At 43.4% G+C, this 15,613-nt stretch overlaps 1 protein-coding gene across 1 annotated transcript in view; it reads left to right on the forward strand.

Moving 5' to 3' along the window:
* The first annotated feature begins 11,297 nt into the window (after positions 1-11,297).
* Positions 11,298-15,613, forward strand: part of COMMD10 (COMM domain containing 10) — a 62,754-nt gene continuing 58,438 nt past the window's right edge. The window contains exon 1 of the mRNA XM_039366934.1: positions 11,298-11,493. Coding sequence (XP_039222868.1) covers positions 11,459-11,493 — 35 coding nt within the window. The 5' untranslated portion in view covers positions 11,298-11,458. The remainder of the gene's footprint in view (positions 11,494-15,613) is intronic.

Genomic DNA, 15,613 nt, shown 5'->3' on the forward strand with positions numbered 1-15,613 from the left:
CAAGGAACCTGAATTTGTTGGCGATGTCCATTTGACTTTCCATGGTGACCTAACCCTAACCCTAAGTGGAATTTTCCTCCAATGGGATTTCCCCATGTATTTTACCAGAAAACATAGATTGGGTAGTCTAGAACAGTCAGTGCCATAGTAATGATACCCATGCACCCCAAATTTGTTGTTGCTGTCCATTTTGCTGTATGAGTTCATGGTGACTTAACCCTAACCCTAAGTGGAATATTCCTCCAATGGGATTTCCCCATGTATTTTACCAGGAAACATAAAAAAGGGTAGTCTACAAATGTCATTGCCCTCCTAACCTTACCCAAGCACTCTGAATTTGTTGGTGATGTCCATTTTGCTCTATGAATTCAAGGTGTCCTAACCCTAACCGTAAGTGGAATTTTCCTCCAATGGGATTTTCCCATGTATTTTACCAGGAAACATAGATAGGGTAGTCTAGAAAGGTCTGCACTCCTAACATAACGAACACTCCGAATTGTTGGTGATGTCCATTTGCTCTTGAGTTCAAGGTGTCCTAAACGTCACCGTAAGTGGAAATTTTCCTCCAATGGGATTTCAATGTATTTACAGGAAACATGGATAGGGTAGTTAGAAAGTGTCAGTGCCACTCCTAACCATACCCAGCACTCCGAATTCATGGTGATGTCCAATTTGCTCTATGATTTATGGTGAACTAACCCTAACTCTAAGTGGAATTTTCCTCCAATGGGATTTCCCCATGTATTTTACCAGGAAACATAAAAAGGGTAGGCTAGAATAGTCAGTGCCCTCCTAACCATATCCAAACACCCTGATTTTCTTGGCGATGTCCATTTGACTCTCATGTTCATGTTGACCTAATCCTAACCCTAAATGGAATTTTCCTCCAATGGGAGTTCCCCATGTAGTTTACCAGGAAACATAGATAGGGTAGTCTAGAAAGTTCAGTGCCCTCCTAACAATACCCAAGCACTCCGAATTCGTTGGTGATGTCCATTTTGCTCTATGAGTTCATGGTTACCTAACCCTAAACCTAAGTGGAATTTTCCTCCAATGGGATTTTCCCATGTATTTTACCAGGAAACATAGATAGGGTATTCTAGAAAGGTCAGTGCCCTCCTAACCATACCCAAGCACTCCGAATTCATTGGTTATGTCCATTTTGCTCTATGAATTTATGGTGACCTAACCCTAAACCTAAGTGGACTTTTCCTCCAATGGGATTTCCCCATGTATTTTACCAGGAAACATAAAAAATGGTAGTCTAGAAAGTTCAGTGCCCTCCTAACCATATCCAAGCACTCCAAATTTGTTGGTGATGTACATTTTGCTCTATGAGTTCAAGGTGACCTAACCCTAAGTGGAATTTTCCTCCAGTGGGATTTTCCCATATATTTTACCAGGAAATATAGATAGGGTAGTCTAGAAAGGTCAGTGCCCTCCTAACCATACCCAAGCACTCCGAATTCATTGGTGATGTCCATTTTGCTCTATGAGTTCTTGGTAACCGAACCATAACCCTACGTGGAATTTTCCTCCAATGGGATTTCCCCATGTATTTTACCAGGAAACATAGAAAGGGTAGTGTAGAAAGGTCAGTGCCCTCCTAACCATACCCAAGCACTCCGCATTCATTGGTGATGTCCATTTTGCTCTATGCGTTTATGCTGACGAAACCCTAACCCTAAGTGGAATTTTCCTCCAATGGGATTTTCACATGTATTTTACCAGGAAAAATAAAAAGGTTAGGCTAGAATAGTCAGTGCCCTCCGAACCATACCCAAGCACTCTGAATTTGTTGGCGATGTCCATTTGACTCTCCATGGTAACCTAATCCTAACCCTAAGTGGAATTTTCCTCCAGTGGGATTTCCCCATATATTTTACCAGGAAAAGTAGTTAGGGTAGTCTAGAAAGGTCAGTGCCCTCCTAACCATATCCAAGCACTCCGAATTCGTTGGTGATGTCCATTTTGCTCTATGAGTTCATGGTGACTTAACCCTAACCCTAAGTGGAATTTTCCTCCAATGGGATTTCCCCATGTATTTTACCAGGAAAAGTAGTTAGGGTAGTCTAGAAGGTAAGTGCCCTCTCCTATCTTGCCCAAGAACTCCGAATTTGTTGGCGATGTCGATTTTGCTCTCCGAGTTCATGGTGACTAACCCTAACCCTGTGGAATTTTCCTCCAATGGGATTTTCCCATGTATTTTACCAGGAAATATAAAAAGGGTAGGCTAGAATAGTGAGTGCTCTCCTAACCATACCCAAGCAGCCTGAATTTTTTGGCGATGTCCATTTGACTCTCCATGGTGACCTAATCCTAACCCTAAGTGGAATTTTCCTCCAACTGGATTTCCCCATGTATTTTACCAGGAAAATTAGTTAGGGTAGTCTAGAAAGGTCACTGCCCTCCTAACCGTACCCAAGCACTCCGAATTCGTTGGTGATGTCCATTTTGCTCTACGAGTTCATGGTGACTTAACCCTAACCCTAAGTGGAATTTTCCTCCAATGGGATTTTCCCATGTATTTTACCAGGAAACATAGATAGGGTACTCTAGAAAGGTCATTGCCCTCCTAACCATACCTAAGCACTCCGAATTTGTTGGTGATGTCCATATTGCTCTATGAGTTCGTGGTGATTTAAGCCTAAGCCTAAGTGGAATTTTCCTCCAATGGGATTTCCCCATGTATTTTACCAGGAAACAGAAAAAAGGGTAGTCTAGAAAGGTAAGTGGCCTCCTAACCTTGCGGAAGCACTCTGAATTTGATGGTGATGTCCATTTTGCTCTATGAGTTCAAGGTGACCTAACCTTAACCCTAAGTGGAATTTTCCTCCAATGGGATCTTCCCATGTATTTTACCAGGAAACATAGATAGGGTAGTCTAGAAAGGTCAGTGCCCTCCTAACCATACCCAAGCACTCCGAATTCATTGGTTATGTCCATTTTGCTCTATGAGTTCTTGGTGACCGAACCATAACCCTACGTGGAATTTTCCTCCAATGGGATTTTCCCATGTATTTTACCAGGAAACATAGAAAGGGTAGTCTAGAAAGGTCAGTGCCCTCCTAACCATACCCAAGCACTCCGAATTCATTGGTGATGTCCATTTTGCTCTATGGGTTCATGGTAACCTAACCCTAACCCTAAGTGGAATTTTCCTCCAATGGGATTTTCCCATGTATTTTACCAGGAAACATAGATAGGGTATTCTAGAAAGGTCAGTGCCCTCCTAACCATACCCAAGCACTCCGAATTCATTGGTTATGTCCATTTTGCTCTATGAATTTATGGTGACCTAACCCTAAACCTAAGTGGAATTTTCCTCTAATGGGATTTCCCCATGTATTTTACCAGGAAACATAAAAAATGGTAGTCTAGAAAGTTCAGTGCCCTCCTAACCATATCCAAGCACTCCAAATTTGTTGGTGATGTCCATTTTGCTCTATGAGTTCAAGGTGACCTAACCCTAAGTGGAATTTTCCTCCAGTGGGATTTTCCCATATATTTTACCAGGAAATATAGATAGGGTAGTCTAGAAAGGTCAGTGCCCTCCTAACCATACCCAAGCACTCCGAATTCATTGGTGATGTCCATTTTGCTCTATGAGTTCTTGGTAACCGAACCATAACCCTACGTGGAATTTTCCTCCAATGGGATTTTCCCATGTATTTTACCAGGAAACATAGAAAGGGTAGTGTAGAAAGGTCAGTGCCCTCCTAACCATACCCAAGCACTCCGCATTCATTGGTTATGTCCATTTTGCTCTATGAGTTCTTGGTGACCGAACCATAACCCTACGTGGAATTTTCCTCCAATGGGATTTTCCCATGTATTTTACCAGGAAACATAGAAAGGGTAGTCTAGAAAAGTCAGTGCCCTCCTAACCATACCCAAGCACTCCGAATTCATTGGTGATGTCCATTTTGCTCTATGGGTTCATGGTAACCTAACCCTAACCCTAAGTGGAATTTTCCTCCAATGGGATTTTCCCATGTATTTTACCAGGAAACATAGATAGGGTATTCTAGAAAGTCAGTGCCCTCCTAACCATACCCAAGCACTCCGAATTCATTGGTTATGTCCATTTTGCTCTATGAATTTATGGTGACCTAACCCTAAACCTAAGTGGAATTTTCCTCCAATGGGATTTCCCCATGTATTTTACCAGGAAACATAAAAAATGGTAGTCTAGAAAGTTCAGTGCCCTCCTAACCATATCCAAGCACTCCAAATTTGTTGGTGATGTCCATTTTGCTCTATGAGTTCAAGGTGACCTAACCCTAAGTGGAATTTTCCTCCAGTGGGATTTTCCCATATATTTTACCAGGAAATATAGATAGGGTAGTCTAGAAAGGTCAGTGCCCTCCTAACCATACCCAAGCACTCCGAATTCATTGGTGATGTCCATTTTGCTCTATGAGTTCTTGGTAACCGAACCATAACCCTACGTGGAATTTTCCTCCAATGGGATTTCCCCATGTATTTTACCACGAAACATAGAAAGGGTAGTGTAGAAAGGTCAGTGCCCTCCTAACCATACCCAAGCACTCCGCATTCATTGGTGATGTCCATTTTGCTCTATGCGTTTATGCTGACGAAACCCTAACCCTAAGTGGAATTTTCCTCCAATGGGATTTTCCCATGTATTTTACCAGGAAAAATAAAAAGGTTAGGCTAGAATAGTCAGTGCCCTCCGAACCATACCCAAGCACTCTGAATTTGTTGGCGATGTCCATTTGACTCTCCATGATAACCTAATCCTAACCCTAAGTGGAATTTTCCTCCAGTGGGATTTCCCCATATATTTTACCAGGAAAAGTAGTTAGGGTAGTCTAGAAAGGTCAGTGCCCTCCTAACCATACCCAAGCACTCCGAATTCGTTGGTGATGTCCATTTTGCTCTATGAGTTCATGGTGACTTAACCCTAACCCTAAGTGGAATTTTCCTGCAATGGGATTTCCCCATGTATTTTACCAGGAAAAGTAGTTAGGGTAGTCTAGAAAGGTCAGTGCCCTCCTAACCATACCCAAGCACTCCGAATTCGTTGGTGATGTACATTTTGCTGTATGAGTTCATGGTGATTTATGCCTAACCCTAAGTGGAATTTTCGTCCAATGGGATTTCCCCATGTATTTTACCAGGAAATATAAAAAAGGGTAGTCTAGAAAGGTAAGTGCCCTCCTAATCTTGCCCAGGAACTCTGAATTTGATGGTGATGCCCATTTTGCTCTACGAGTTCATGGTGACGTAACCCTAACCCTAAGTGCAATTTTCCTCCAATGGGATTTTCCCATGTATTTTACCAGGAAATATAAAAAGGGTAGGCTAGAATAGTCAGTGCCCTCCGAACCATACCCAAGCAGCCTGAATTTGTTGGCGATATCCATTTGACTCTCCATGGTGACCTAATCCTAGCCCTAAGTGGAATTTTCCTCCAATCGGATTTCCCCATGTATTTTACCAGGAAAAGTAGTTAGGGTAGTCTAGAAAGGTCAGTGCCCTCCTAACCATACCAAGCACTCCGAATTCGTTGGTGATGTCCATTTTGCTCTATGAGTTCATGGTGACTTAACCCTAACCCTAAGTGGAATTTTCCTCCAATGGGATTTTCCCATGTATTTTACCAGGAAAGCTAAAAAGGGTAGGCTAGAATAGTCAGTGCTCTCCTAACCATACCCAAGCAGCCTGAATTTTTTGGCGATGTCCATTTGTCTCTCCATGGTGACCTAATCCTAACCCTAAGTGGAATTTTCCTCCAATGGGATTTTCCCATGTATTTTACCAGGAAATATAAAAAGCGTATGCTAGAAGAATCAGTGCCCTCCTAACCATACCGAAGCACTCCAAATTCGTTGGTGATGTCCATTTTGCTCTATGAGTTCATGGTGACCTAACCCTATCCCTAATTGGAATTTTCCTCCAATGGGATTTTCCCATGTATTTTACCAGGAAACATAGATAGGGTAGTCTAGAAAGGTCAGTGCCCTCCTAACCATACCTAAGCACTCCGAATTCGTTGGTGATGTCCATTTTGCTCTATGAGTTCATGGTGACTTAACCCTAACCCTAAGTGGAATTTTAATCCAATGAGATTTTCTTCCAGGAAAAATTAAAAAGGGTAGTCTAGAATAGTCAGTGCCCTGGTAACCATACCCATGCACTCCAAATTTGTTGGGGATGTCCATTTTGCTCTATGAGTTCATGGTGACTTAACCCTAACCCTAAGTGGAATTTCCCTCCAATGGGATTTTCCCATGTATTTTACCAGGAAATATAAAAAGCGTATGCTAGAAGAATCAGTGCCCTCCTAACCATACCCAAGCACCCCGGGTTTGTGGGTGATGTCCATTTTGCTGTATGAGTTCATGGTGACGTAACCCTAACCCTAAGTGGAATTTTCCTACAATGGGATTTTCCCATGTATTTTACCAGGAAAGCTAAAAAGGGTAGGCTAGAATAATCAATGCCCTCCTAACCATACCCAAGGAACCTGAATTTGTTGGCGATGTCCATTTGACTTTCCATGGTGACCTAACCCTAACCCTAAGTGGAATTTTCCTCCAATGGGATTTCCCCATGTATTTTACCAGAAAACATAGATTGGGTAGTCTAGAACAGTCAGTGCCATAGTAATGATACCCATGCACCCCAAATTTGTTGTTGCTGTCCATTTTGCTGTATGAGTTCATGGTGACTTAACCCTAACCCTAAGTGGAATATTCCTCCAATGGGATTTCCCCATGTATTTTACCAGGAAACATAAAAAAGGGTAGTCTACAAATGTCATTGCCCTCCTAACCTTACCCAAGCACTCTGAATTTGTTGGTGATGTCCATTTTGCTCTATGAATTCAAGGTGTCCTAACCCTAACCGTAAGTGGAATTTTCCTCCAATGGGATTTTCCCATGTATTTTACCAGGAAACATAGATAGGGTAGTCTAGAAAGGTCAGTGCACTCCTAACCATACCTAAGCACTCCGAATTTGTTGGTGATGTCCATTTTGCTCTATGAGTTCAAGGTGTCCTAACCGTCACCGTAAGTGGAATTTTCCTCCAATGGGATTTTCCCATGTATTTTACCAGGAAACATGGATAGGGTAGTCTAGAAAGGTCAGTGCACTCCTAACCATACCCCAGCACTCCGAATTCATTGGTGATGTCCAATTTGCTCTATGAGTTTATGGTGACCTAACCCTAACTCTAAGTGGAATTTTCCTCCAATGGGATTTCCCCATGTATTTTACCAGGAAACATAAAAAGGGTAGGCTAGAATAGTCAGTGCCCTCCTAACCATATCCAAACACCCTGATTTTCTTGGCGATGTCCATTTGACTCTCATGTTCATGTTGACCTAATCCTAACCCTAAATGGAATTTTCCTCCAATGGGAGTTCCCCATGTAGTTTACCAGGAAACATAGATAGGGTAGTCTAGAAAGTTCAGTGCCCTCCTAACAATACCCAAGCACTCCGAATTCGTTGGTGATGTCCATTTTGCTCTATGAGTTCATGGTTACCTAACCCTAACCCTAAGTGGAATTTTCCTCCAATGGGATTTTCTTCCATGAAAAATTAAAAAGGGTAGTCTAGAATAGTCAGTGCCCTAGTAACCATACCCATGCACCCTAAATTTGTTGGTGATGTCCATTTTGCTGTATGAGTTCATGGTGACCTAACCCTAACCCTAAGTGGAATTTTCCTCCAATGGGATTTTCCCATGTATTTTACCAGGAAATATAAAAAGGGTAGGCTAGAAAGGTCAGTGCCCTCCTAACCATACCCAAGCACTCTGAATTTGTTGGCGATGTCCATTTGACTCTCCATGGTGACCTAATCCTAACCCTAAGTGGAATTTTCCTCCAATGGGTTTTTCCCATGTATTTTACCAGGAAAAATAAAAAGGGTAGGCTAGAATAGTCAGTGCCCTCCTAACCATACCCATGCACCCTAAATTTGTTGGTGATGTCCATTTTGCTGTATGAATTCATGGTGACCTAACCCTAACCCTAAGTGGAATTTTCCTCCAATGGGATTTTCCCATGTATTTTACCAGGAAATATAAAAAGGGTAGGCTAGAATAGTCAGTGCCCTCCTAACCATACCCAAGCACCCTGAATTTGTTGGCGATGTCCATTTGACTCTCCATGTTCATGGTGACCTAATCCTAACCGTAAGTGGAATTTTCCTCCAATGGGATTTCCCCAGGGCAGTCTAGAAAAGTAAGTATCCTCCCTGTTTCGAAGCTATTCCGCAGTTTATGTGGCAATGTCCAATTTTGCTCTATGAGTTCATGGTGACCTAACCCTAACCCTAATTTCCTGGTAGCGAGCCTATGGCATGCATGCCACAGGTGGCACGGAGAGCCCTCTCTGTGGGCCCTCGCGCCCTTGCCCCAGTCATAGGTCTTTAGCTGGGTTTTATAAAACCTTTTTGCTTTAGGCTTCTGCCACCATGTGCAAAAAAAATATGGTTCAATTAATCAATACATTTCAACTTCTCCCGGGAAAAAAAAGATCTCGCAAAGTTGGGATTGTTTGAACTTTTTAGTCCCACTGAATCTTCCATTACCACTACAGCCATGCCCACCCAATGGGCCACACCCACCCAATGGGCCACGCCCACCCAATGGGCCACGCTCACCCAATGGGCCACATCCATCCAATGGGCCATGGCCTCCCAATTGGCCACACCCACCCAATCGGGCACGCCTACCCGGCACCCGACGATATATAAGTGGGTTTTGGGTTTCAGTTGGGCACTAGGTTTTCAAAAGGTTCGCCATCACTGCTCTATACTGTTGCTTCAAGTCAGAGCAGAGTTCAGTTGGAGATCTTATCCTTTATCTAGGGCAGTGTTTCTCAACCTTGACAATTTTAAGGCATGTGGATTTCAATTCCAGAATTCCACAGCCAGCAATGCTGGTTGTGGAATTCTAGAATTGAAGTCCACATGCCTTAAAATTGTCAAGGTTGAGAAACACTGACCTAGGGAATTTAATTGTAGTAAGTAGACTTCAATAAGAACACACACAGAGAATAAAATAATTTGGTCAGTGTTCTTTGTTTTAAAAAAGAAACAGGGTTGGAAATTGTTTTCCTCACTTGTTTCTCTACTACCCACAGCATAATCCTCACCACTGGAAACAGTAAAACTTGTAGAAATTATAGTCAACAACATCTGGAGAAACTCAGATCACCTTTGATCTAGGCCAGGGGTGTCAAACTGCCGGCCCACGGGCCAGACACGTCATCCGGAAGCCGCGCCCATCCCATTGCTAGCAATGTCAAAACTATCCTGATATGTTGTACGACATCACGTGACGTCGCGAGTTTGACATGTCTGATCTAGGCCCATTTTACAATCCTAAACAAATTTAGCTAGATAAGATAAATTGGGGTTACAATTAGATATACATGATCAAGACTGAAGCACTTCTACACTGACCTGGCGTTAATCTGAAATTATCAGATAAATTTAGCTGGAATTATTTATTCCTGAATAATCACAAATAGAATGTAAATAGCTTTTGTTGGGCAGATGTAGTATTTTCACCAACTAGTGGAAGCAAAGGAAAAAAGAAAAAGTGATTGCCCAAGACTTACAGTATTAAAGATCTGGAACTCAAGGGAGGCAGATGGGCAGAGAAATGAGAAAAAAAAAACAATGAGTTGTTTTGATTCTTGTTTATAATCATGAAGGCAATTTGAAAAATTAATGCAAGAACTATTTTCTCCTTTTTCTCTGCCCATCTCTTTCCCTTGAGTTTCAGGTCTTTGAAAGTGTAACCTTGGGCAATCTCTTTTTCATGACTAGTATCTGTGAATTGTACAGAGTTGTACAAATTGAATATCAAAACTTGCTCTGGTTGCAGAAGTGTTTTGCAGAGGTATGTTCAAAGGGAGCCTGATTACCAGCTGATAGCTAGGAGGCTTATGTATATGGGTTCAGCCATATTCTGGAACAGCTGTAGCCTGTGATCAAATACACCTTTTAAATACATCCTTACCAACACTTGCAAACTCATAATGAGTTTGATAGGCAGCTAAATCTGCTTCTCTTCTTTGTGCAAAGAGCTCCAATGTTTCCTGCCAGCTAATGACGCTTGGAATGGGGAGAGAAAAAGAATGCTGGAGGATTGAGAATTCCTTTCTTTAAGTGCTCTGCAAACTTATATTAGGGCATCATTTACAACTTCGTATCTGTTTGGAAATCCCATAGAAACCTATGGGAACAAAAAAAATGTTATGCTGGCATAGTTTTGTATAGGCTCAAAGACATGGCACAGCACTTTAGTTCAGTCAAGGAGACTTTTGTTTTTTGAGAAAAAGCCAGTGCTTGGTAGTCTGGAAAAAAGCAATAGAGGCAGGATGGGGGCAAAAATGGAGATGACACATTTTATGTCAATGGGCAGGGTTATTGGACTACAGTCCATTATTAAGTCAGTGAATATAACTTGATTCACAACCAGTGCTGATTCAAAGGCTTATAGTGCCTCTAGGCCACAGTGTCTGATGGCATCACTTCTTGCCAATGTGAACATTTCATTTTTAGAATACTATGTTTTTGGAAGGAGGGAGCCATAAACAATTAGGACAGTACCTACTGTGCCTTAGCCTAACCTTAAGAAACCTACACAGCATACACGTATACAAGATAAAATGCATTTTAATCATTCCTTTTTTGGCAAAGAAAAAGACCAACGACAAGATACAACCAATCTGCTCGTTAGGAATTAGTAATTACCAAAAAAAGCTGTCCCTTTAATTTTTTTGCAAGAAGCAAGAATCAAATTATCTTTTGCAGTTTCTGATTTGCTCCAACATCTGAAGATAGGCACCTAAAAAAGGATCTACACAGTAGCGTCGCTGCAGGGCATGTCCAAATTTGTCCTGCTTTGCTGTGAATAGCCTCGCCAAAAAGTGTCATTTTCTGTGAACTAAAGGATGGATGAGCAGCCACGTACCTCGGAAATGAATAAACACTAATCTCTTATGCAATGACCTAAATGATTATGACACTTAGCCAACGGAAGACAGCCAACACTTTGCAAGCGGCAGCTATCCACGCGCACGCTCGTGCTCCGTTGCGTACTATTCGCCGGCTGTGACGGCGGCAGCAGCAGCAGCAGCAGCAGCACATCCACTATCCGGGGTAGGCAACCTAGGCTCTTTTATGACTCGTGGACTTCAACTCCCAGAATTCCTGAGCCAGCCATGCTGGCTCAAGAATTCTGGGAGTTGAAGTCCACGAGTCATAAAAGAGCCAAAGTTGCTTACCCCTGCACTATACGCTCCTTCCTGCCCCTCTCCGGCGATAAACACCCGGAGAAGGTTTAGAAGGCGAAAGGCGTAGCTTGCCTGCCTCGCGCCGCTAGGATTAGCTTTTCCGGGACAAAGCTTTTTGAGCCCGCTGATTGGCTCTCCAGGAAAGGGGATGGTATGATTGACGGGGCTCAAAATGGCGGCGCCCATGGTTATTCCGGATACCGAGAGGTAAGGACGAGACTGTTCTGGTGTTTCCCCTCTTGCATAAAAGACGCTTCGGGTTAATACCATCTTGGCTGCGTTTGGATAGAGGACGCCCTTTAAAAATATATAAGTGATGCAGGATAAAATGTAAACGGAGGAGGAGAGGCGAGCTTCTCTTTCAATGTTAACGTTTGAACAAGGAGCAAAGAGAATAAGGAGCCAACGCAAAATCATTCCTGACTTTCTAAGAAGGGGTTTCCTTGCCTTGTGTCATCATATTTGATGAGCACAGTATTTTCCAGCTTTAGCAACTTTGAAATGTGCGGACTTCAAGTCCCAGAATTGCGGGACTCGAAGTCTGCAGAATTTCACAGTTGCTAAGGTTGAGAAACACTGGCTTAGCAGTTGGCTCTGCAGAGCATCATCAGAGTTACTTCTGAGGAGGCTTGTTTTCCTTTGCAAGACTAGTAAGGGAAGTAAAAATCACTTGATTTCTGTTTAGCTGGAGGTTGAGGGCTACAGAGGATGGACTTTGTAATACTTGAAACATGGTTTTTATATTACTGTTGCACTGGCTAATTAACATGGGTTTTCTTGTATTTTAATTTTCCTCTTTAATTTCCCATAAACCTTAACGTTCAAGAAAAAGCCCCTCTTTTAGAAACGAGGACTGGCAAGAGAACATTCAATACATTGTAAATAATAGTTTCGTTTTTAGCTGTTCTCAAGCCTCCATGAACAAATAGTCAAGGCAATCTTGAGAAGCACTGAGAATGTAATCCATTTCTTGAGGTTCCCCCTTTTCATAGGGAGACAACACTTTATCAGAGTACTCTAATAAATTGCTTTTAAATGATTTTCTGACTTGCTTCCTTATTGGAAAAAGTAAAACGAGGCAGAAGTTAGGGCCAGATTTGGGCTTCTTATCAAAGGGGCCTAGTCCCTTTCAGTCTGGGGGTGGAGGTCAACACACAGGCATGCAGACTTTTTACCATCAACGTACACATTTGTCCTCCAATCAGACTGCTTGTATGAACAATTTCACATACAAAATTTTCATTTCATGTTTTCTCCAGGCAAACCAATCATAATTGTTTCAGGGAGCTTTTCACAAGCCAATGAGCTCCATTTTCCAAATCTTTTTTTGAATACATTTTTTTGTATTGTTACTAGAGCAGTGGTTCTCAACCTATGGGTCGCGACCCTTTTGGGGGTCAAACGACGCTTTCACAGGGGTTGCATAAGACCATCGGAAAACACATATTTCCGATGGTCTTAGGAACTGAGACACTAGTGAGAATTTCTGCTCAAGGCTAGCTCTGCCAGCCAGCTCGGGCAGACAGGAAAGCAGCTGCCTCAGCAGCATGGCGGGGCTGCGCTATCCATCGCAGAGCAGCTACTGCCGTGTTGCCACGGCTATGAACCTCATGCTTGGTGTCTTTCAGGTCCTCTTGCCTGGCTTCTGTCTGGGAGAAGTGCAGGGCCAAGGTAAAAAACAAAAGCCTGGCGAAATACTCCCGAGGGGTAGCGTTGATCTGTAGCAGGAGGTGAAGGGGTGGATGGGTGGGTGGGAGTTGACCAAAAGGGAACAGGGTCTGATAAGGGCGAAGGTTGAGTGAGGTTTTCTCCCTCGCCACTCTCTCCGCCTCCTTTTGTGCAGCGGCATCTCTGGCTGCTGCCTTCCCAGTCGCCAAGAAAGGCAAAAAAAAAAAAAAAAAAAAAAAAAGAGCCATGAGCGAGTTCCCCTTTCTGCCTCGTTGCTTAAAGCTTTTTTTTTAAAAAACGACTGCTTGTTCAGAACTCCTCAGGGCCAGTTTGCATGAGCTTGTGGCAGATCAGTAAATAAAGGGATGGGGGAGCCAAACCATCCAAGACGTTTGCATCCTGAACGTGTGGACGCTGCTTTCATGACTTGCCACCACCGCCCCCTCTCTTTCCGCCCTGCTCTAGCAACGCGCTGCTGCTGCTGGCTGAGCTGAGCTGTGGTGCCGAGCCGGTCCCCACGCCTCCTGGTTACCCGGCCGCACTCCGCCCCCGGCCGCCCTCCACGTTGCGCTGGAGCCTTCCCCGCACCGCCCGGCCCGCCTCCCTCGCCGTCGGAGGGCATCTGTGTGTGTCTCCAGACCTTACTGGACTACCATCCCCAGCAGCCCTAAAAAGCACTGTGGAAGAATGGGGAATGCTGGGAGTTGCAGTTCATCACCATCTGGAAAAACATGACTCTCCAAAGATCAATCCTTCCTTCCTTCCTTCCTTCCTTCCTTCCTTCCTTCCTTCCTTCCTTCCTTCCTTCCTTCCTTCCTTCCTTCCTTCCTTCCTTCCATCTCTCCTTGCTTGCTTCCTTTCTTCCTTCCTTTCCCCCTCAATCTCCTTCCTTCTCCATCTCCTTCCTTTCCCCTGCAAGCTTCCTTCGTTCCATCCATCCTTCCGTCTCCATCCCTTCCCCTTCAATCTCTCTCTCTCTCCTTTCTTCCTTTCTTCCTTTCTTCCTTCCTTCCTTCCTTCCTTTCTTCCTTCCCCTTCAATCTCCTTCCTTCTCCATTTCCTTCCTTTCCCTTTCAATCTTCTTTCCTTCCTTTCTCCTTCAATCTCCTTCCTTCTCCATCTCCTTCCTTTCCCCTTCAATCTTCCTTCCTTCCTTCCATCCATCCATCTCCTTCCCTTCCCTTTCAAGCTCTCCTTGCTTGCTTCCTTTCTTCCTTCCTTTCCCCCTCAATCTCCTTCCTTCTCCATCTCCTTCCTTTTCCCTTCAATCTTCCTTCCTTCCTTCCAGCTCCATCTCCATCCCTTCCCCTTCAATCTCTCTCTCTCCTTCCTTCCTTCCTTCCTTCCTTCCTTCCTTCCTTCCTTCCTTCCTTCCTTCCTTCCTTCCTTCCTTCCTTCCTTCCTTCCTTCCCCCTTCAATCTTCCTTCTCCATCTCCTTCCTTTCCCCTTCAATCTTCCTTCCTTCCATCCTTCCTTCCATCTCCATCTCCATCCCTTCCCCTTCAATCTCTCTCTCCTTCCTTCCTTCCTTCCTTCCTTCCTTCCTTCCTTCTTTCCTTCCTTCCTTCCTTCCCCTTCAATCTCCTTCCTTCTCCATTTCCTTCCTTTCCCCTTCAATCTTCCTTCCTTCTCCATCTCTTTCCCTTCCCCTTCAATCTTCCTTCCTTCCTTCCTTCCTTCCTTCCTTCCTTCCTTCCTTCCTTCCTTCCTTCCTTCCATCCATCCATCCATCTCCATCCCTTCCACTTCAATCACTTTCTTCTTCCTTCCTTCCCCCTTCAATCTCCTTCCTTCTCCATCTTCTTCCTTTCCCCTTCAATCTTCCTTCCTTCCTTCCTTCCCCTTCCCTCCCTCCCAACATTTTTGAGCAAGGAAGAGTAAGCTTCTCCAGCGAGCATTGCTATATTGTTTTTGTGATTAATCACTATGCTTTAATTATGTTCAATTAGTAACAATGAAAATACACCCTGCATATCAGATATTTACATTACAATTTATAACAGTAGCAAAATTACAGTTATGAAGTAGCAATGAAAATAATTTTATGGTTGGGGGGTCACCACAACATGAGGAACTGTATTAAAGGGTCGCGGCATTAGGAAGGTTGAGAACCACTGTACTAGAGAGTCTCATTCTTCCTCCAGATCTTGGAAATAACTATACACAGAAACATATACAGACACATACTGTCAGGTCTCCAAATTCTTATTGTCTTTCTTGTTCTCTTGTTTTGGGGCCTGCAATTCTGGGGGGGGGAGGGGGAATAATTGCTTTTGCCTGGGATAATTTTCACTTTCTCCCGTCTCTATCCGCTTGAAAAAGGAATGTATCTCCCTTATCAGGGTGATGAAACTGGAGAAGACCTGGAGATGCGTGCCAACTGTGCCAGTTGCCCGCACATTGTGCCACTGTGGATTGACTGGATTTCAAATGGACATTATGACTCTGGTGGGAGGAGGAATATTGCTGGTTTATACCGTTTAAGCGGGATTTTCCCTAGATCTTGCCTTGACTTCCCTACTTTCACTAACCCCAAGAAATGGATTACATTTACTTTTATAGTTAACACAACAAAGAACTTCAAAGCAAAAGTTGATTGGTTTAGAAATAGTCACCTGTTACATCACAACAATTACAGCATAGCCATAGAAAAGAGCA

Source organism: Crotalus tigris, unplaced genomic scaffold (genome assembly GCF_016545835.1).
Source record: "Crotalus tigris isolate CLP2741 ecotype Arizona unplaced genomic scaffold, ASM1654583v1 scf7180000020484.104847, whole genome shotgun sequence".
Classification (NCBI taxonomy): domain Eukaryota; kingdom Metazoa; phylum Chordata; class Lepidosauria; order Squamata; family Viperidae; genus Crotalus; species Crotalus tigris.